This window comes from Bombus pascuorum, chromosome 3 (genome assembly GCF_905332965.1).
Source record: "Bombus pascuorum chromosome 3, iyBomPasc1.1, whole genome shotgun sequence".
NCBI classification, from domain to species: domain Eukaryota; kingdom Metazoa; phylum Arthropoda; class Insecta; order Hymenoptera; family Apidae; genus Bombus; species Bombus pascuorum.
This window is the reverse complement of record NC_083490.1, coordinates 11,592,082-11,615,417: the sequence shown is the minus strand read 5'-3', so window position 1 is coordinate 11,615,417 and position 23,336 is coordinate 11,592,082. Positions and strand designations below refer to the sequence as shown.

General features: G+C 33.4%; 1 protein-coding gene across 5 annotated transcripts in view; it reads right to left on the bottom strand.

The window, feature by feature from the left end:
- The window catches only part of LOC132904862 (cell adhesion molecule Dscam2), a 304,829-nt gene that overhangs the window by 49,848 nt on the left and 231,645 nt on the right, over positions 1-23,336 (bottom strand). For all 5 annotated transcript variants that reach the window (XM_060955649.1, XM_060955646.1, XM_060955647.1 and 2 more), the window contains exons 4-5: positions 16,125-16,311; positions 6,004-6,146 (exon numbers count right to left, since the gene is read on the bottom strand). In XM_060955649.1, coding sequence (XP_060811632.1) covers positions 6,004-6,146; positions 16,125-16,311 — 330 coding nt within the window. The remainder of the gene's footprint in view (positions 1-6,003; positions 6,147-16,124; positions 16,312-23,336) is intronic.

The window sequence follows — 23,336 nt, the reverse complement described above, 5'->3', positions numbered from 1 at the left end:
AGTCGGGGAAACTGTGCGTGGGTCTAAGAGACTCTCTTACGTAAAAGGAAGTTGCCAGACTTTTTTGGCAGGTTTCCGTGAGTCGTAAGTTTTGCGTAAGTCTACGCGAAGGTTAGGTTTCGCCGAGAAGCCTGGTGAAAGGGTGATGCCGAGCGAAACAGAGTGGTTGATAACGAGCCACTTCTTTTCGAAATCCTCTTTGGCAATCTGCTTTTAAAGGGTGGATTTATTACGAAACGCTGAAGGCTCGAACGGTCCAAGACGTTCGAGAGATTATCGAAGATTTCGATTCGACGGCAGCTTGTTAACGACGAAGTTCGTAGAAAGTCCCTGATGTAACGAGGTTTAATTAACGCCGCGTCTCATAGATCTGGCTTCTATGATCGTTTGCGTTCAACGTCTTTTCCGTTGCCCCCTTGTCGCGTCTTCTCTTCCGTCTTTTTCCCTTCGTTTTCCTTTTTTCTCTTGTCAGGCGGTAATTACGTTTAAGAAGAGAGGAAAGTCGCGTCGTTTATTAGTCGGCAGACTTGTTACCACCGGAAAACGTTGAGTTTTCACGGTGGGACGAGGGAACAGGGTGGGAGGACTTTGAGAGTAAATTTGGCGGAAATTCTTGGCGAATTCATGATAATTCGATTGTTATTGTTGCATCTTTCATGGGATTAAGCAGCACTCAATAGCGTTTAATTGGAAGTTCTACTTTGAGATGAGTTGAAGAAGTCTGTACTTTGTACTAATTTAGAGAATAGTAGATATCTTTAAGAACTAATTTTTTTTTTTTGAACAGAGAATGTTATTTATTTTAATTTTTTAAATGCTTTAGATACTTACGTTGGTATAGTTGATCAATATAAACGAACATTGGCGAACTTGTATATTTTTATATACTTTTTAAAAGTATTTTTATTGACAGATAGGCATATTTTTAAAAATGATGTTCCTCGTTAAAAGATTTAAATACTGATATTTGGGATATTTATATTTGTTTGATTTTATGTTTAAACTTAAAATATAATTTCTTAAATCCTACCTTCAATAGACGGTCAGATGTCGCACTGACCAATTCCATAAAGTGAAAAGTACAGAAGAATAATGACACTACAAACACTGTTTCTTAAATTTACTTTGCAATTTATCATTATTTGTATCATCTTCCTGCATCATATTTATATCTCTCCTCATCTTATATCATCGTCTAAATGAACTTATGGAACTATACATAAATTTATATTTCTTCCTTTCTTTCTTGAGAGTTGAATATTAATCGTGTAGGTATTTATGTAACGAAATAAAGAAATTAATAAACAGTGGAATTGATAAATCTGTCCTCTGTGAGGTTCAGTTTTCCTTTACGAATAATTCTAGTCTAAACAGCGAAATCCTCGAAACGACATCGCGAAACGAGACGAAACTCATGGGATATTAGTCGAAGACGCGATCAAAGTAAACTCTTCTATTCTCGTTCTTCGATCTAATAAACAACATCAATGGAAAACAGTCGGAACACGTGCTCGTCGGACGATTCATGTTCGAGAACTTTTCGCGAAGTGACCGACTTACGAACGAAGGATGAAGTTAAAAAAGGGGAAATCGTATGGTCAGGATCGTAGGATTTGACTTTCGAATTCTTCTCCAGTTTATTTCCTTTTTTTTCTATACCAACTGGTCAAATTGGCTGGCCCGTATACGCTCGCGTTTCCTGTCGGAGAACTTTCTCGCAGTTCCCCAGACGGGGATGTCTCGACGTAAAGTAGAAAGAAGAATTTTCTGTTGCCGCTGACGGCCGCGACTTACGAACTTCCCCAGACGAAAAACCTACCAATCGATACACGTTTCTCCACCTTCGTCTCAAGAACTTGGCCGAATTTACTGTCATTACGTCTCTCCTTCGAAAATTTGTCTATGTGGTAATTGACGAGCACTAAACCTATGTTACGAAAAAAGAACACAGTGGTTATAATGTTATAATTGTACGTATATTGCATATACATATGTATACGTAGAAAAGAAAAATTAATTAGATTGCAGATTTTTATATTTATGTATTCATAGGAAATTTGAAGGTGTAAAAATGCATTCAATACATATAGCGTGCAATAATGTATATGTATAACATTAATATATAATATATATAACAGATATAATATATAAAGTATATAAAATATTCAAAATAGAATATTCATTATAATATTTAGTACATGGAACTTCTATTTAGATTCCATTTCTTTAGTTACATTCATAAAAATATAAAACTGTATAAAAATCCGCAGTCTAATGATAACTACTTAACAATTAAATAATTGCAGAGTTGATTGTTTGAATTTGTAGGAAGAATCAGAGAAGAATTTGACACGGTTAGAAATGTAATTTACGTAATTGCATAATTGCATATCTAATGACGAGGTCGCTAAATTTAAGATCACTTATCAGGAAATTGAGACGAAGACTGGATTATCGTGCGAGGAACGCGAACAAGTATTAAAATTAATAAATTGGCGTAGCGGAGGACTGTGAACGAGGTTGATATGTTTGGATAGAAAAAGAATATCAACGATCTTTCTCCAATATACTTGCTTCTCCAAATTACTTTCTTTAAAATACTTTTATAATTATATTTGTTGGTTTTAAGTTAAGGCGATCATTGATCGTAAGTTTTATTCGTAAATATTAGGAAAAGGGGAATCTAATTTGAGTTAGCTTTCATTCTAAGATCTTAATTTAGGTTGAGTAAATTTGGGAACTTCTTGCTCTTCTTTTTTTAAATTAGGGTATTATTCTCTTTTTATTTTTTATTATCAAACACTAAATTCCAGGAAGAATCCTATTCATAAATATTAGGCTGTCGCATAAGAAATGTTTTTTGAGAAATAATAACTTTCACAAGGCAAGTATTTGTAAAATTGCGTATTTAAAAATGCTTATATATCATAATTTCAAAAAATATCTGGTAAATTAAAATTAAAATAAAGGAAAATTAAAAAGTACTATATTATATTGACCTAAAGTTCAAAACGGAAAAACCTTCATCAACGTTAATTTTCTTTTCTCCTAATCAAACAGAAATCCACCTAAAAATGGGCTAAAAGTAGAGAGAGGACTCGTTTACGCGAAAGTAAAACAGCGTGTCGACGAGATCGCATTAAAAAAGCAACAGAACGAATCGAAAGCAAGTTAAATGGAAGGATTCGAAATTTTCTTCTAATTTCGGTTGCACAGTGTACACGTGCTATCCACGGCAGGCGAAAGCACGTAGCTTGCTATACGCGTTGGTCGGCATAAAATCAGCCATTTAAATGGTGGCTCACGTAAAGCTCGTGGTACCGGACCAACCTTTGTCCCATGTTCTCGCGAACGATGTTCCCCAGACGTTTCTCCTGTCTTCTTCCTCTTTCGCTTCTTTTTTCCTATTTCCATCTTTCCTCTTTCCTTCTCTGTCTGGTCGTTTGTTCAAATCGAACTTGCTTCGATACAATTTAACGGCTTTCATTGGCGTTTTCCCTCCGGTATTTACTCGACGATGTCTCGGTGAAAACGCGGGCCGCGTTTCCGGCATAATGGGATCTTCAGCAACTTTCCGCCATTTCCGGCGACCAGTCACGTTCCAAAGGCGACGTTGGCTACTGTAATTGACGTTTATTGTGCTCACGCAACGCGCCGTGGAAACGTATCGATGGGTACAAGACCTCCTTTTAGTGCTCCTTTCGCGATTTATGTTTTAGGTCCTGTAGCTTTCAGAATGAAAGATGACACGAGCTACCTTTGTACAATTCCTTCTAAATAATTTTTCTTAACATTTTCTAAATAATGAATATACGATTATAATTTTCGACGTGTATTCATCGTTTGCACTTTACAGCTGATAGTTCGGACAATGCAAGACGACACGCAATACTTTTATGCAGTTTCCTTTTCGAAAATTATTAGGCTCTGTTCTGGACAGGGAATTATTATTTTTAGCGTTTCTTTTTTAAGTTTCAGCATTTGTCATTCGAAGAATGAAAGAAAGACGAGATGGAGTATTTTTGTACAGTTTTTCTTTCAAAAATTCACTAGTCTCTATCCTGTATAGTGGATATTCGATTATTATTTTCAGTGTTTTTTTCATCGTTTGCTCTTCAGTTTTATAGATTGAACAATATAAGAAGAACGACGAGTCTTTATGCAATTTTGTTTGCAGATTATTATTTCTTAGTATTGATAGTACAAGATCACTACTCTTCATTGTAGATATTCTCAGTAGCATTCGACTATTATTTTTAGTGATAGTTTCATCGTTTGCTTTATAGTTTAACTGCTTGCAGAATAGAATAATTATATTTAGAATAATTTATTCTTACACAATTTTGTCGTCAAATCATTTTGTCCTATTCTGAATCCTACACTGGACTGTTTAATTGTTTCTAATATTTTTATATAGCGTTTACTCCTTAATTCAGTATTAGGTGGTCCGAAGAGTTTCTTTCGTTTTATAAGAAAATAATAGACGCATAATGTTTTTTGTTTTATATTAGTTTATTGAATTATGCACGAACGTAATAATACAAATATAAGGAAATGGATCATACCTAATTCAATAAAATAATATAAAACAGAAATTGTTCATCTATTATTACCTTATGAAACGAAAGAAACTCTTGGGACAACCTAATAGCTTGAAGAATATATAAAGAACAAAGTATTTCCATACAATATCCTTTTATTTAGTTATTATTTGCTATTCCTACGGTATTTTTTTATTACTTCATATTTCCAAGAAATATATGGAAGATATAACATATAAGACTCGAATAAATTGAAGAAGTTTTTAATAATAAATTTCAGGTTAAAGTCGCGACTATTATTTTCCCGATATATCGTGTATATGTGTATCGCTTCTATACAGCAGCCTGCATGAACATTCCCCTTCCGATGCTGGGACATCGGGGGAAAAAAACATAGTAATTAATGAGCACCGCACTGGAACACGATAATGAGACTTCTGTCCATAAATGCAGAAATACGGATAGAGATTTTCCCTCGTGATATTTTCCGCTATTTTTATGTTATTAACGCGTTGCCCTTTACTCGACTACCTCGCAGAACTGAATAAAACGCGACGCAACCAGAATCTTTTAATTATTCGTTAAGCTCCTTATTTGTTGCCATTTCAACCGACTAAAAAATATACCATAACTTCGATTCAGTTTCATCAGTATTAATCGGAATGAAATTATAGACAAATGCATGCAATTTAGTATGTTTATATTTCTTTTATATTTATTTAAATTTCATTTGAGCGTTAGCTTTTGTTATTGGCTACAATTTTTAATTATGTATAGAATTGTTTGTTCCTTTATGTTATATACATTGTCCATATGTCTTAATATTTTTACTGTATTATTAAAAATTTTATTTCGTCTTTGTACTCGTTGTTTGTTCCAGTATTAAGTCATTGCACTGATTTTATGAGACTATTTGACGACCATAAGCGGAAAACACGATGAGTCACATCTTATGGAAGAGTAATGTCATTTTTCTCGGAATGTAATTTGCATTTGATTTCTAGATTAAATATGTATTCTTCTTCTCTTCTTGTACGTTTAAAAAAATCAAATTCGCATTAAAGATTTATACATGTATAATTTGTTAATATTTATTTATCTCTATACATATACATTTACATATTTATGAATTTCATATCATTCATATTAATCCGTTCTTTCTTATAAACTGTTAATATATAATTATGTTAAACTGACATAAAAACCGAACAAACATCATTCGTTTTTTAAAAAATACATTGTGAATTTATCACCTATTTTCAAAAGATCTGTACTGAATATTACTGTTAATAAAATACTTCCTTTTAGTCATCGAGCGACGTAAAACTGAGAAAATCAATAAAAACGCACTCATCATATTTCTCCTGTCTGTGGTCTTCATTTATAAACTGAATGTCACATTACGAGTTAAAAATTCGATCAGCCAACTCTCTAAATTTTACCAAAAGTATAACAAACTCACCAGCACGAAGAGTAACTTCCCTGGAAAGCACGGTTCCAACGGAACTGGTTGCACGACACCTGTATCTAGCGTTGTGCACTTCCGCTCGAAAGTCCTGCGCCAGAAATGGCGGAAAGTAGAGGGTGCCGTTCCCGAGCAGCTGTCTGAAACAATGGAAAAAGAATGAAAGAGTAAGAAAAAAAAAAAGAGGAGAGAAACGAAGAAGCTAGAATTCTAACGTCTTCGCCCAGGTTCCATTACTGGCGTTACCATTTCGCGATATAAATTCGCCCATTTTTAGCTTCCTTTTACCATTCTGCCTTTTTACCACCGACACTCTCACGAGCAAATGCCTTTTATTAATTCGCCCAGGAAAGCTTTTAAAATTGCAGAAGAAAATACGTGGTTCGAGAATAATTGAAATATGCGAATAAACGAGAGTAATTCTAATGTTGCATTGAATAGAGTGTGTTTCAGATTAAATTATAGCAAATAAAAATGGTACTATTTAAAGCGTTGCGTTGATTCTTTACTATTCACGTACACAATGTTTCTTTGTTTAATTATTCAGTCATTTGGTTTGCGAGATTCAGAGAAATTATTTAAAAGTTTCGTTTTTTAATACCGTTTAAAACATTTCTACGACTTTCTTGTATCCTAAGAATTTTTATACAGCGTAAGGAAATTAAATTATGGAAGTATATTAAATTCTAGAAAATCGGATGCTATTATTTAGAGTTTCATGTTGATTCTTTCCGGTTTTAAGAATTTGCTGCATTTTTATTGCCCATTTTTATGCCCCAATTTTATTTCACTCGATTATATTATCAAAAATAGTTACCTTTTACTTGATATATTTACTCTTCTGTACATAAACTAATAAAATTCAATTACACTAGACAATGATAAGATTAAATTTCAGCTTTAATAACAATAAAGTATTAGCTTGAAATCTAGTGTTACCAAAATCTATGAATAAATGCCATATAATTTAATTTTTATTCCCCTCGAACCCTATGCTTCCTTCTAATCTGTTCCATTTATAGTCATTTTATCAAGAATCGCTAAGTCTATGCACAAATCGCGCTCGCGTCGATCGAAATTTTAATTTCTTTTTCTTCCAGTAACGAAAAAGTCGTTCTGCAGACGCATCGTGAAAAGCGCGCACGTCCATATAAACGAATGTCCTTCCCCTAAGCGATAAATTGTCGCTAATGTATGTGCATAACATAAAAGTCGAGTCTCTTTGGAGCTGCGATAGAAAACATTCTGTAGGTCGATCAACGAATCGAGTTAACCGCAAACGAGATGAAACATTCAGGATTCGCGTCATAATAGCATAGCTAAAAATGGCTAAAAAGGTCTAACTGTGTCGGGATATCGATTCTTCGAGAGGTCAAACTAGCAGCTAGTTTCTGTTCGTCTCGTCACACGTGGGAACATCACGAAGCTTTTCAGTTTTTTGAAAGAATTTAGGATTTCAAAATTGAAATTAATTTGGATCGACTGGGATATTTCCTTAGATATTTGCGTATTATACTTTGATTACTATTATTACGAAGATCTACCTTCGGCAAAATATTTGATAACCTTCGAAAATATTATGGCAAACTAGAATTATAACAAATATGTCTTTTGTTTTCAGTATAAGTATGATATCGTCACAATGAAATCTTTCGATTTTTAAGAGTTGAAAAATTGGAAAATTCCAAAATTGGAAATTTCTCTATGCATCGAAATTCTTCTCTTCGTGTGAAATGAAATTTTCCTCTGTACAATAAAAATCTTCATTCTCTATGATATACGTATAATATCTTCATAATGAAACGTTGCAAATAATTTTTAAATACCGATATATCGTAAAAATTGTAATGCAGTATGATGCATGACATTATTCCAAAATCTAGTCATAGCGAGGTCCTTCATTTTTCACGCTACAAATATAATGCTCTCAAAATAGATCCTTTCAACATTCAATTCTTAAAGATTGGAATATTGTAAAAATTATAATATATTACGATGCAAAATATTATTCCAAAGCATCAACATAATAAATACCTTCGTTTACTGCGCTACAAACAAGATACTAGTAAAATAGGTTTTTCTCAACATGTTAAAGCTAATATTGTTTCTCGTCAGATGTCCGAGTATACGTTGTCTTATGCTACCTGCGTTATTAGAAACCGTTCTGTATTCGCTGCGTAATTACACGCGTTCGTGTACGCCCGTACAATGCGGTTACGTTCCAGGTTATGATAGCCGGCTGACAAAGCTTTCGGCTATACTACTTGTTTAACTACACACCGAACCATACTACTTAATCGCTTACGTAACCTACTTGTACTGATTACTTACACAATCGGGTAACAGTTGTTTGATAAAACACGTTACTGTTGCCGTTGTCTGATTAGATATTGTGTCGGACAATATTTACACCTATTCTACTTGTCTAGTTTAATGCAACCGTATGCTATTGAACTCGATCGTTTGTTTTAATCTTCTGACCAGTTTCGCTTTAAATTTGTTTAACAAATTCTATTGAATGGCTATTATCTACTATGATCGATTTTCTACTCAGAGAAGGTTAGTGTTCAACCTGTATTATGTTTACTGCATATTGGAGGATAGTAGAATGACTCTATTTACTGACCTATTCTACTGCAGCATTCTGTAGAGCTCTATTTTACTTGTTTGACCACATACAATCCAATTCTACTTATCATACAGATAATGTCCTCTACCGATAACTCTATTTTATTATTCGATTATGCACCGTTTTGCGATAGTTTGATCTTGATAGTTCTTTATTGTTTATGGAAATAATAACATGTTTGTAAGATAGAAAAGAGAATAACAGTTTGATATATTTCTAGATATGAATTTTTGGAATTCAGTGCCAGTGTACTATAATGCGAGGTAAAAGTTACGTAATTTTATAACTAAATACGTATATATTGTGTAATTAATTCTAATTAAATGTGTTATTGGTAAAGGTTGTATTAATATACGAGATGCTATGACAGGATTAACATTATCTCTGTATGATGCTATATATGCTCTGTTGAGATACTTAACTGTACAAATATCTACCTCCTCATAAACGGGTTGTGTCGAAGGCAAATAACGTCATACGTGAGACAAATTTATTCAAGTGGATCGGATCATTTATGGAACTACAAACGGAGATCAGAAATGAGAAAGTGTCATGTTTCAGTCTCAATGAGGTTTACTAATACATAATTTACATAGTATCAATGCTAATATCTAATAATTCTAGTAATAATCTACTAATTTCAATTATTATTCGAGAATCAAATTTTCCATAGATCGATGGGGAATGTCAAGTTTTAGCATTTCTCAGAAAACAAACATTTATTTCTCAATATAATATTAGATATAATTCAATAAATATTATATTAAAATAAAACATTTCATTATATTTTTATTCTGCATTATTTTCAACTTCTATGTATAATTTTAAGTAATATATGCATAAAACGTTAAATTGTAAAAGATGAAAAATATGTTGCATATCTCAATGTCTTCCAATTGCTTTAGAATTTAGCCAATTTTAATTCAAATTAATGCAATATAGCCAGTGCTAAGCATCACATACACAGGGATATACGAAAAACAGTTAAACTCGAAAATTTATTAAATTCATGACACGATATTTCCCTCTTTTCCCATCGACCTTTCAAATATATGAATAATAGTGGAAGGAAATGTTGAATCGGATGTGAAAATCGTTGCATACGTGCAATTTCAGAAAGTGTTGAAGAATATATTAAGCGGATGAACATTTGCTTATATCCTCCACTTGTACGCAGCATATCGCACAGTGCAACTAGCACACGCTTGTCATCCACACTTTTTCCGCGTGTCGAGTGTCATCAACAGATTTTCCAAGCTCCGCCTGCGAACGCGAATGTCCCATTTCGAGCTAACTGACTCTTGATCATACATCCTGCTGACTATTGTAAAATGTGGAAATATAATTATCTGATGATGTCGATCCTTCATTTGTCACGAGCCATTTCACGAATCACATTTGTTCCAGATAATTTCGTAGGATTTACGAAATTCCAAAATAATAACATACGAATGAAGATATGAAAGCTAGAAAATGCAACATTTTCGGTTCGCTAGAAGAATAATTTTTTCAAGGAACCAGGTACAAAATAAACACGAATTTGTCGAGACGAAAAGTTATTAGAAATAGTAGAAAAGATGGAAATAGAAAATTACTAACAATTCAAGTATTTGGTATTTAAAAGACTTGCTTTCTTTTATTATTCAACTAATATTCTTTGAGTGTAGAGAGTATTTAATAAGATATCGCGCATTTGCTATTATTCAAGGAAAATAAAAAAAGATTTCTGAATTGTAATATTTTTAGGAAATACTATAATTTTGTTGGATAACCACGACATTTATATTCTAGCAAATAGTAGTACACTATTACGGTAAATTTTTGTAAATATCAATATCGACAGCTTAAATAATATATTACTCTTCTAATAAGCTACGTAGGAGAAAAGTTCAATTCTAAAACAGAGAAAGCAACATCTAATAACATCAAAATTTCGAGGTAAATGAAGAAAAAAGGGAAACAAAACGGAAAAATATAGCAAAGAAAGGGGTTATTCGAGCGAAAACTGCTCCGAAATGGCAGAAACCTGTTTCCAGTTTCCAGGTAGCTCGTTGTTCGCGTTACTTTTGTATGAATGATTTTATAGGTGTTATTCCTTTATGCTGCACTGGCTTTAGTTCTTGATTTCATGTTTTCACATCACCCGTGTTATTTGTTTCTCGTGTATTCATATTTATGTTTCTTTCCTTTTCTGTGGATACTCTTTATATGCTTTTATTGTTTATTATGTAACATTTCCTTTGACATTTTCAATTTCTACCTTTTATCGACGATCCACATTACGTTTCTTTTATACTGTACGTTGTACAATCTCTTTGACTTTCACTTTAATTGTTTCTCGTCTATTCATCATTATGTTTCAATTATACCTTATTTTCAATCTTTCCTTCAATTTCCTTTTCCATTCGAAGAACTGAAATATTCAAGAAGAGGGTGTTTCTTTTATAAACACAACTGCGAAAAACAGCATAGAATTCACTGCATCATTTTAAGTGCAATTTATATTTCAATGGTACGAGTATTCGTTTTCATTAAATATTTCTCTGTGTGCCATTTACATTGAGAAAAATGACTGATTATTTTCATTAACGCTTTTCATATAATTTCAAAATTGAATTTACGTCTGAATAATTCAAATACCATTCCTCGTAAGGTATTCTACGTTTACTTATCTGTATTTATCAAAATTTTCAAACTGCATGTTTGTTTAAACTTGGACCTTTTACCATAAAAGACTTTCATATTTTACTTCATTTATTTCCTTCAATTTCATTTATACTTTTTCTAAATGTATTTTATTTACATCTAACGTACTACAATTTCAATTGTTGAGATATGTATAATTTTCTGTGCTGGACTGGGTTAAATGCGTATTAGAGATGCTTGTATGTGAGTATCAGTGTGTGAATACATGTGTGTAAGCGTCAGAGGGCGTCCAGGCCTTAGTTAGGACAAAAGACGATTGGCAGTGGTTTAGAAGCATCTGGCAGAGTCGGTTAACAGTCGAGTGTAGAAGAAAGTGCTGAGACGCGTGCAAGTGTGTATCGATGAATATATGATAAATTGTCCATGAAATAAATATATTATTACTTTAATATTAATCCTCAGTGTATATTCATTCAAAGATCCACAATTCTCAACATCAATATCAAATGTTTATTTAACGGTTAGTTAATGAAAGACGCATATTTTATTTATTTCGTAATCTCTGACAAATATTTGCACCATTATCCATTCGACTTTCATTTTAATTCGCCAACCTTTCACTACCAGTTTGATTCCAATTTATCAATTCTTCGTCTCACTATTTTATTCATTCCACCCTCCCTTTTTCACCTTTCATCTTCATCATTTCCATCCCTGCATCCTCTTTCGCGCGCGCGTCGTTACATTTATTCCAGCAATTCCTCCTCCGGTTGCTTTATCTTCTGCAAACGAAAAACAGCCTCCAGCTGTTTCCTCTCGTGTCTTTAATCGATCGACGTGTATCGAAACACCAACACCGCCGGCAGTGAATTTTCGTCGGATGCGAAATGAACAGAAAGCTCGACGTCTGAATTACTGAAAACCGAGAATCGAACAGCAAAGAGGAATGTTTCGCGGATGAACGTCGAATCGGAAGTCGAAAGGGGTTGCTTTTGCTTTGAATTCTTCCAGCTTCTCTTGCGGCTTCTAACTGATACAAAGTTTCGACTGCTGAATGTTCGACTGATTCAAGGCTGTGTCTGTTTCTGTTTTGGCTCTGATTTGCTTCTGATCGATGCGTCTGGAGTATGAGAAAGACGAAAATAAAGGCTTCTGCCAGGCTTCAGGGGCAATTAGATTGCGTAGCCTTGACGAGGAACAAAAGATGGTTTTTGCAAGCTCAGCAGTCTTTAACGGAATATTTGAGGTTGAAGAATCAGCGAATAAAGCGAAAGTGTTTTAAGATACTTTAAATATTTGAAGTATTTTATATATTATGTCTTAAGTATGCTTCTGAATTGTGTTTTTTAAAAGAGAGGTTTATTGATTTTTCTGGAATTCGAAGATATTTTTGTAGAGGACAGTGTATCGTACAATTAGCTTGAAGAACAAGAGCTTCCAAAGTTACATTGTATGAGACAGAAAGTTATAGTTATTATATAATTTGAAAATTAGGTGTGAGTGATAAAATTACAAACTAACAAATAAGAATTATAAAATTCTGTGAAATCAGTCGCGGATTATAAAACGAATGAATTATAAAAATAAAGTTAGAATTCGGAGTTGAAACATTAATGAAAAGAAGTAGCAAAATTCGGTATTAAAACTGCAGATTCTGAAATTAGAATTTGGATATAGGTTTTCCAGTTATCTGTTACATAGAAATCGGAATTCGAAATATTTAACTTATTTAAAAATTAAGATCCAAGAGATGTGGAACTTGAGGTTACCGGAGAAAATAGAACTCCAAAAAGGAAGAAGTTAGATCTCCTAATTAAAGAAAGTTACAAAACCAAAATGATCAAATTGCAATTAAATAAAGGATTAAGAAAAATGGAACTGAGTTACAGACCCAACTCTATTGGGTATATCATGATTAGAATTCTAGGAACTTCTTGAAAGATAATTCGTTTCCTTTTTTTTTCATTTATAAGATCACTCGTTGGTTAAAAGTTCATTAATGTGCGATAAGGGTGTTATCGAAACGAGGTCGAGCGGGAGGCTACGCTTTCCTGTGGGACGTCTGCTTGCGGACAAACTTACTGGACGACCATTGGATAAGGAACATTTCAATTATCGAGAGGAAATGGCTTGCCCAGGTGCTACGTTTACGATATTGCCGGACGTGAGGCATCAAACTTCCAATAATATTAACCTTACGCGATTTGCACGCGTTTTATATTGGAATACATTCCGGAGAACTGTTCAAGTTCATGTGCCTACACAACAAAAATGTTGAAGTGGTCACCACTTTTAAGAAAACCCTACATCTGGTCTTTTAATTTTCTCAAGCACTGAAGCCATCGACAGCGTATAGACAAAAGACTGGGACGAAGGCAGACCATAAACAGTACACAGGCGACGATGGCTTCAGGGTTTTCAGTCATAGGGTGACACTGTTAGTATGCGGATCTGGACCAGCTCAATTATATTCCAACTTGTATTTACATTTCCGTATTAAAATATATTTTCTACCTTGCAATTTATCCACGCGTTCCTTTGTTCACATACATCTAATAATTTCAACAAAAAGCATTTACAGTAGAATGTTCAGATTAATAGAACATCAAACGTTTAATAAACTTACCTTGAAATATGATATTAGTAATGTTTAATTAACGAATGGTTCTAGAACAGAGAACTACGAGTTTTGGAGGGCATCGCTGTATATCTAATTAGATAATTAGTGCATAACCGTAATGTAATTGAACAAGTATAATAGGATGACACATGATCAGACAAGTATAATAGAACAATGCTTGATTTGGTAAATGGAATACGTTGTTTGTTCGTGCAAATAAGTATAACAGTACGATAATTAATTAAATAGATTGATTAATATCGCGTTTGATGTAACGTGCTATGTAGAAAATAATAACAATTTTGAATTAAATTACATAGAACAAAGGAGTTCTTTCCCTGTGAAATTTTATCACGCTCGAATTATCTTATTCTTTGTTTCGAAAATGAAATAATTATACGTGAATAATATTTGAAATTACACAGAAGTAATACGTTAAATAATTGAGAACTAAAAATAATTTCATTTCAATCACATTTCAACCACCTTGTTTTAATATCGCTTTGAAACATACGCAGATAATATTTTCAACAATTGAAAACAGTAAAACGATATTTTAGGACATTTGGATCATCTCAAACCTTATTATCAACATTGAATAATTATTCTCGGATATTATTTTATATTTTGAAAATATACCTTAAATATTTTGAAATAATAAAATGATATTTTAGATCATAACGTTGACAGTAAAATTTAGGTTCTCACATTCTTCAAATTTTTTATGGTGGAACTATGTTCGTACAGTGCTTCAACTATTTCCGATAAACGATATTAAACAAGTCTGTAAAGTACAACAAATGAGAAAACCGCGAAAAGTAAACGAAGAAGTTCCTTTTGATTACTTTCCCCCGTCTGATATCAGTAGTTGAACTTCCTAATTATGTTTTGCGCCGTCGTTGCAGCTGTATTTTTTCACGGGACACCGTAATTCCGCCGGGTTCGAAACTCCCGCAATTTACAGCAGCTCGCAACTTCTAAATCCCGGCACTATAATCCGCTTAGACCCTTTCTATCGCGTCGAGCACTCTTACAAATCGTGAATTTTCAGCCGAAAATGCGGATCTTACAACAGGCCAGCGATAGTGGAAACGCTATTATCGGAAGTTATGCCGCATCGATGAAAACCTATTCTCTTCATGCACGTTTCTCAGCAAAATTTCTATACGAATTGGACATATAGAATATTGTTGCGTTGTTGATTGTTCGTTAGTTTACTCGTATATTCAACTAAGTTGTATTTGTGCGTTTGTAATTGTGTAATTTTTGTATTTAATTATACGTTTATTATCTAAAATGGCTATCTGCAATGAAGAAGGTCCATTGTAGTGAACATTCTCCAAAATATTAATTTAATCGTCTAAAGATTAGTAGGAGCAGTAATATATTGTTTTGTCGACAATAATTAATTTATTCTATATATACAGATATTATTTATTACCTTATTATTGATTTATTTATTATTTGTTATTATTTATTGATTGATTGATTTTGATTTATTATTGATATTATTTAGTCAACAGGTGTTATTAGTTTACACATTATTATCTTATTCACATCTTTACCACAGGAAACATTTATGTCTATATTGTATATATTATATAGAACGTTTCGAAACATCATTAGCATTGTAATGATTATACTACTGTCACGATTATATTGATCGAATCTGAATCCAACCTGAAGATGTATATAGAAATTACAAGATATTTATTGCAAACATATAGTTAATAAAAAACTAGTATCTAGCACGAATAACTATTTTAAACTATAATAAGCGTTACATACAGTGTCACAGAATATCGCAGTTCATTAACACAATTTAATTGATACGGATATGGATAATCGACTGTTTAAATATTTTTGTAATCTTTGCGAAGTATATTTAATACATTTAATACTATTTTTAGTACATTTTTATTTCAGTGAATTATCCTGTAATTTCTATATATATATTGTCAGATTTGTTTCAAACTTTGCCAATCATGACGATCGAGTTTCATGGCAGTGCTAATGAAACTTTAAAATGTTTCGTATAATACGTGCAATAAATTAAAAAAAGTCGCCTGTAAGTGTTCTACTTACTTTAGTGAGCATATGTATTTAATTGCGAATTTTACGAAACAGAATTTTTCCACTTTCAAACCTACTGAGAACCTACGAGCCTAATAAAAAGGTTGAAGTATAGTTGTAAGTACTTTGTACTCATGTTAATTAGCTCACCTTAGTCCAGGAACTGCGGTGACTGATCTTTGATCCGGACTAGTTATCCAGGTGACGTGCGGCGTTGGGCTCCCATGAGCGGAACAGCTTAGCTGTGAGCCTGTGGTATTGGAAAAGACCAGAGTACTTGGTGGCTCGAGAACGAACACCGGACCTTGCTGACCAACCACGAGTTCCAGAATGCAAGCTGAAGAACAGAGTAAAGATAGACGGATACGTTAATGGAGTTCCCACATTCGCAAATAATATAGATATTTCGTTTGCTTTTCGCGATCGACAAATTCGACTGTGCAACAGTTTCGTGTGCAAGTAAAAATACGTACAAACAACCCTCAACTGTAAACGTTCTTACGGTAGCTTCGAACCGTAAACGTGGGTCTTTTACGTCCGAAGCATTTTTCAGTAGATAACAACCTGTTAAAAAAATCCAGAAAAATCAAATATCTTCAAACGTTCTAAATTAAGGCTATCATAAAACTTTTGTCAAGCAACTTTTTTTAATCGGACGGAGGGAGGAAGATTTTCTACTTCAAGGCTACTCCCTTGCGAGAAGTTCAACTCGGTCGAAATAATCCGAGCATGAAATATCCACCTTTACAGTTTAAGGGATGAGTACAAGGAAATAATTCTTAAATACAGTGGAACTACGTTTATGTGAATCTGCCGGGGATAAGATAGTTCATATAATCAGGTGGCATATATAAGAAGAGTCCATCTGTTTCTTCATATCACCTATGATTTCTTATTCAGTTAATAGGAATGTTCATGTTCGTATAAGAGTACTCCACGAAACATTTGCTCTTACATAACGCGTGTCCCTACTGTTTACATCTTATCGCTAGACGTTCATATGAGTAGATGGACCCTTGATAGTTCAGATAATAGGAACTCGGCTAAAGCCTATTTAATCTGGCACTACTGAAATTTCGTTCATATAAGTGGAGTTTATTACAAACAAAGTTCATACAATACAACTCAGTATATTGAGCCGAGTCATAAGACACAACGTTTTTTGAGGGTGTCATCAGGAACAAGGGTGAAAGAAGAATCTGTATTTGTCTTAATGTATCGTGTCCTAAATTAAATATAATGTTAGTCTATATACGAATATTTAATATTTTTTTTTTATAAAAGTTATTAGATTTCAATGAGAAAAGTAAGGAATCTATGCCATTATTTCTTGAAGCAAAATTCATTAATTTTTATAGAAGAACCAGGGCACAATATATATGAGAAAAAATATTTAACATATAAACATCCATACATGTAAATGTAGCTGAAAGTATAACAAAGCAAGCTAATAAATAATAAATAACCAAAAATAAATTAATTAGCCCTTTTCTTCTTTTTTTTTAGCAAAGGGAAACAACAGAGTGTGCAATAAATCACTTTTTCAGAAAGTTACAGATAACTTGAGCCATACAAATTTCTTCTCCAGTTTCCAATGTTTCTTTTACGATTGGTTAACAAGAATAGTCGATTAATCTTCTAATATCTCAATGTCAGGCGATGGATATTTACATATCAGAGCAACGGATTAAAACAAACGGACAAAGATAGACAAATGGACAGTCTATGGAGGGATAATTCAGAAACCGGAGAAATCAATTCTGGTAAGCCGAATTCGACCTACATTCCATATCGATTTGACACTATACTATCGGACAGCTTGAGATTAAACGGCCTGGGAACCGAGTGACCGCATCATCGGCTTGCTAAAATATTTAATTCGAAATCCAAAGGATTAAAAACCGTTTTCCGGAAACTGGGCCGTCTCGATTTATGATCAAATCATTTCCCCTTCATTGGCCTCTGTACGATGGCGTCTACGTACCCTAGATGCATTCTTTCGCATCTTGTGCGCCATTTGTGGTACACGGGTAAATAAAAGATTCTTATTGAATCTATATTTACGATAGAACTCCACTTATCTGAACATGTAGGGAGACAAACAGTTTATATAACTGGAATTTCTGTAATAGTACTTCACCCACTAGTTATTATTTTTCGTTTACACAGTTGGAACTCGCGTTCAGATAAGTGGATTCGATCGGCAAAGATACAGTTTAAAACAGAGTTCTGGAAGAAGATATCTTCTGATTTCGACAGAACACTGATGTTTCTACACACAGACAGGTTACTTTATCCACTCGCCGAAAATAGAAACTCGGTTTCAGTATTTAAATATGGATGTTATGGATGTTGCGATCAATAACTGCCACGTTTTCACGTGTTTCTTCCTTAGTTTGTGAGGGTTCGAGTTATTTCTTTAAATATATATCGAAGTATTTCGGTTCTATTTTACTTTACTGTCAAACGTTTAACAATACTTGCTTTCTCAGTATCTTAAATATATTTACTTGATAATATCTTAATACATTTGCATAAGTTTCACAGAAGTTTATACAAATATCAAGCTATCGATCGATTTCTAACTCCTTGCAAGGTATTCAAAAATATAAATCAAACAAAATTAACGAATATAGCATAACATTACCAAGTACACAAAAGATATAAACGCTAAGCTATTAATCGATACGCATCAATCTCTAATCTCTTATAGGGGATTAAAAGTTATTAATCAAAAGGAAATTTTTATCTCACGAGAGTTAACCTGGTCGTTCAATTTGCTGGATGAAGCATCGTCCAGTTTTCGCGATCCTCAGCATCGTGCAGAGATTCGGCAACCCAATGCCAACAGGCAACATGGGAAAACGCAAAGGGCAGCGTTTTTACCACGGCAAGCAGGCAGCCGTGAAAACGTTTTCCTGCCGTGTTTGCAGCAATGGATGAAGATAAGGAATTTTCGCGCGCGTAGCCGCGATATCCACGAGCGAGACTTCTTTATGAAACGCAACGACTTGATATTTTTCGAGTTCTGTATTGGTGAATAATAATACCTAAATATTACGTATATATATGTATTTTATGTACAGATTACAGATTATTATTCGTTGATATTACTCATCAGTCTATAAGTAATAAAATTAGAATAATAATTTTCTCAAAAATCGATAGAGGTTTAGTAAAATCGTTTATACAACAAAATCTCATTACTTGAAAATTTGCTCGCTCATTCATTATATTATACATTTTATATACATATATTCTACATTCTTGTCAAATAATGTTTGTTATATCTTAAACATGTAAAATTTGAGCAAAGATACTAATATTAATTTCCGCTCTAAAAATGTCATTCTTCCCTTAAAGAGCAATTTGAAGAAGAAAAAAAAACGGTTTATACCATCCTGTAATTTTGATTGTTTTGTATCAAGAAGGTACCGTAACACATTGCTGCACAATATTTTTCTGCTACAAACTGTTACACCGTACGTTCTTTACCATTTTAGTTAAATCCATTGGTAATGACGACTTGGCTGAAGAATGGATTTCTGACAAAGCTTATTTGAAGAAAATCTTAAAAGTTACACAAAGCCTCTGTTCCATACTAAACGTCAGTATGAAATGGAAAGGAGGATAAATGATTTCTATATGACATTATTCTTATTCCCGGCATTGGGGCTACTTACTTAACCACCACCATGTATATTTAGAAAAAGAAATAAATATCGAAGAAATTTCAACTGAACCAGCGAGTAAGAAAAATACCAACGAAGACTTGACAAACAGACTTTTACTGACGTCGGATCCCTTCGTATCAAGTTTCAGGAGAACTGCACGTTATATGCATTTTTTATTTTCGTTTCGAACGCTCCGCTCCACTTCTTCAAGAAGCAGATCCAAAATATTCTTCTCGCTATATATTCTGTAATATTTTTCGTAGCGATAAAAACACGATTGAGACACGAACAACCACCGGTTGATGTGACATTTTAAAATGTAAAAAGGTAATCGTAAGACAAAAGTACTTTGCGCAACACGGGTTGCCAGGATCGAGGGAAAGCTCATGTTTGAAATGGAATTTCAATTTCCCGGCTATGGGGAGCGTCGTAGGTTAACAGAATCTAACGAGAGATGCAAATTTCATCTGGCGTCGGGGCGCTGAGACGCCGAGCGTCAAAACGTATTTTAAGCCGTGACACGGACCGAGGGCCGACTGAAATAATTCATCCGATGAATTATTTCCGCTCGTGCGACGCCCGTTAACGAGGATCGATCGTCTTTCGTTCTTCCTTCCATCGATCGAAACCGATTACTCGACCACCTCAAACTCCCACCCTCAATTCGCTCGAAATACGCGCGAAATCACACCGATTAAACGAACCTCCGCTTGCCGTAGAATTCAAATAATAGAATTTCTTTCTGTTCTATTTCCTTCCTTTCTGTTGCGCTCTTCTTTTTACGAGCTCGTTTCTCTGCGAAGAATTGCTTGTATTTTACAGCGTGAGAGTATGATGGCACGTTTAAAGAGTAACGTGTACGTGGGAACTTAATTTCAGATACAAAATGAACAATCGTATAATGTTATTTATAAAATAGAGTCTGGTTTTATGCATGGAGAGATAATTGCAACAAGTTTCCAGGGAAACGATTAAGTGAATAAAATTTCGCATTTATAAAAAGAATGTGACGTCCCGTAATGCTGTGACCTACATCTCATTAAAAAAATGTTGAACGAATTAGATCAAAACTTCAGAGAAGTTCATATGTATATTCGAAATCTTAACGAAAGGAAAATTGAAACAAGCGATATGAACAATAAACGTTATAATTATGGCGAAGAATTGTTTCAAAGAACGAAAGCTTTGTGCAATAACGACTAAACGAATTTTAATCAACGAAAATGGTATTATAATAATAATTGAAGTTTCTTGGAGGAATACAAAATCCAAAGAAACCAGAACTTGAAGTGAAGAAATAAATCTCTCTGCCACCTTACGAACAATTATTTTTATAATTTTTATAATATAATAACTATGCTACTTATTGCGTATAACGCTTAGCGAGTGAAACAAATCTCTGCAGAGATTCCGCTTCTTTAATTAACTGTATAATAGTTAAAATATATAAAACTACAGTATAGTGATACAGTATAGTTTTATAATAACTTTCGAATCATCCTATACGATAATTAGCATGACACATAAATTTATAAACTTCAATTTGACAATCACAGGACTGTAATGAAATATTCGTAAAAATATCCACGTAATTCAATCGATCCTTAAACAGTGCATAAACTCTGAAAATAAATAACTCTGTTTCAATAACTATCATCGATATCGGATTATTATTTCACCGGAAACGTACATCAACAGTGTCTAGGAGGATCGAAATCACCTTTCGATTGGCGCGCATTTAAAACAGGCATGGGCCAATAAATCAGCGATAATGCATTCGCTGTAATGAATAAATTGATCGAGTTATTGTACTGGCAGCCATATAAATTAACGTAGACGTCGGTATGTCGAGCTTTGTTCAGCCATGTAGGATTTGAAGCATGAAATCTATAGCTGGTGTACACTGTTACCGCCATTGGCTCCTGTTAACAACACATGCATCGCCTTCGGTACAATTAGTTTCACGAATGTATAAAACCGACGGTGCTTGAACGAAAATGGCAAAAATCCTGGCTGCTTACAAACCGGCGTATATTCCACTGTAGATAAGTTTTCAATGCCATCTGCGAAACTCTGTACTCCAATTATAATAACATTTGTATATTTTTGCCACACGATATACAGTGGCGGACAAAAGAAAGTTTATAAAATAAGAAATGTTACGGCGTTAGCAATTAGTTTAAACAGGATGTACAATCCGGACGCGACTTTGTTGCTATTTCTGAGTTTATGTTTCTATACGCATTGCTACTACAGAACACGTAATTTTCTTTATAGTCAGAACTTTAATTTGGAGAATTAATGGGATAGTCAAAGTTTCGTTTGGAACCTCAATAGCATTTCACGTAAACTCTCGGAGTGTCGAAGCTTACGCACGCTACATTGGACTTACGCTTTCCCTAACTCAAGTGACCTCTGTCCCGCACCAACTTCCTGAGAGCGGTGTTTTCCTGGGCGTTAACAATGTGAAAGAAGTTGAGTCTTCCTTGGACAAAATTAACTCAATGTTAACGAGGTTAATTCTTCGTTAGACAGCGCATAGTCAGCTCTGCCAAAAGGAATTTGGCGCATTCTATTTTTCTGCAAGAGGATGGAGATTGCGAGTTTAAGAGTTTAGAGACACTTAGATTACTCAAACTTTCGATGGTAAATTGTAATTACACATTATCATACATCTACTTTCATATTAAGCACGTTAAGCATTCGTGATGCAACAAGAAGTATAGAGATACCATAATTTCATATATTAAATAACAGCGATGAATAAATGTGATATTGTATATAGTACAGAACAGATGATTGTTATCAATATGGTAAAACATTTTCGGTAGTTATCTTAATTTTTTCATTTTTAGTGCAAAGTTCATAGTATATCAATTTTTAACTTTCTTTCATTTGTCACTATAGATTCGCCATGACAAGGGGTTTTGAAATATTTTTGTTGAAATTCGAAGATTTTGATAAGTATTTATAGGTTTTATCATGTAGAGGAGAATTTATAGAAAGTTTGCCAGATTTTTTATTTGTCAATTATGATATTTATATACAATTTTATGAGTCGTACTATGATCATTTAGGACTTTTGGTCGAAATTTTAAGTTTTTGATGGTGAAATACCGGTGTTTAGAGATTATGTTATATGAAAGATTTCCAGAAATTTTATGAAAGATTATTATTTTCTTTTTTTTTTTTTTAAAGAACGTTTTTTTTAAAGTTCGTTTTTTATTTTTTTCAAGAACAAATAAAAGATGGTAATTAAATTAGTTTTCATAGGATAACGCGTTATAAATTTTATATTGTCGTTATATCAATGAAGATTTTATCAATTCTTTGCATTCATACAGAGTTTTCGATAATCCAATAGAATTTTTGAATGCGGTCTTGCTATGGAAATTTTATGTATGTAGGAATTACATAAATTCCGAGAAATATTATTTATTGGGAGGATTAATTTTTTAGATAAAAGATTGTAATTTATTATTCAAAGTATCACAGATTTTACGCTGTTATCACGTTGACAAAGGTTTTCGAATTTTTAAAAGTTTCGAAGTTTCTCTCCCGATATCTCCTACAATGAAATGTGTTATTACGTGGTGACGTCTTTTTGACATGGAAATTTAACGTTATACGTAGGAAGATTGATAGAAGTGTTGATTCAGTATAAATGCTTTATTATCAATCTTTTATG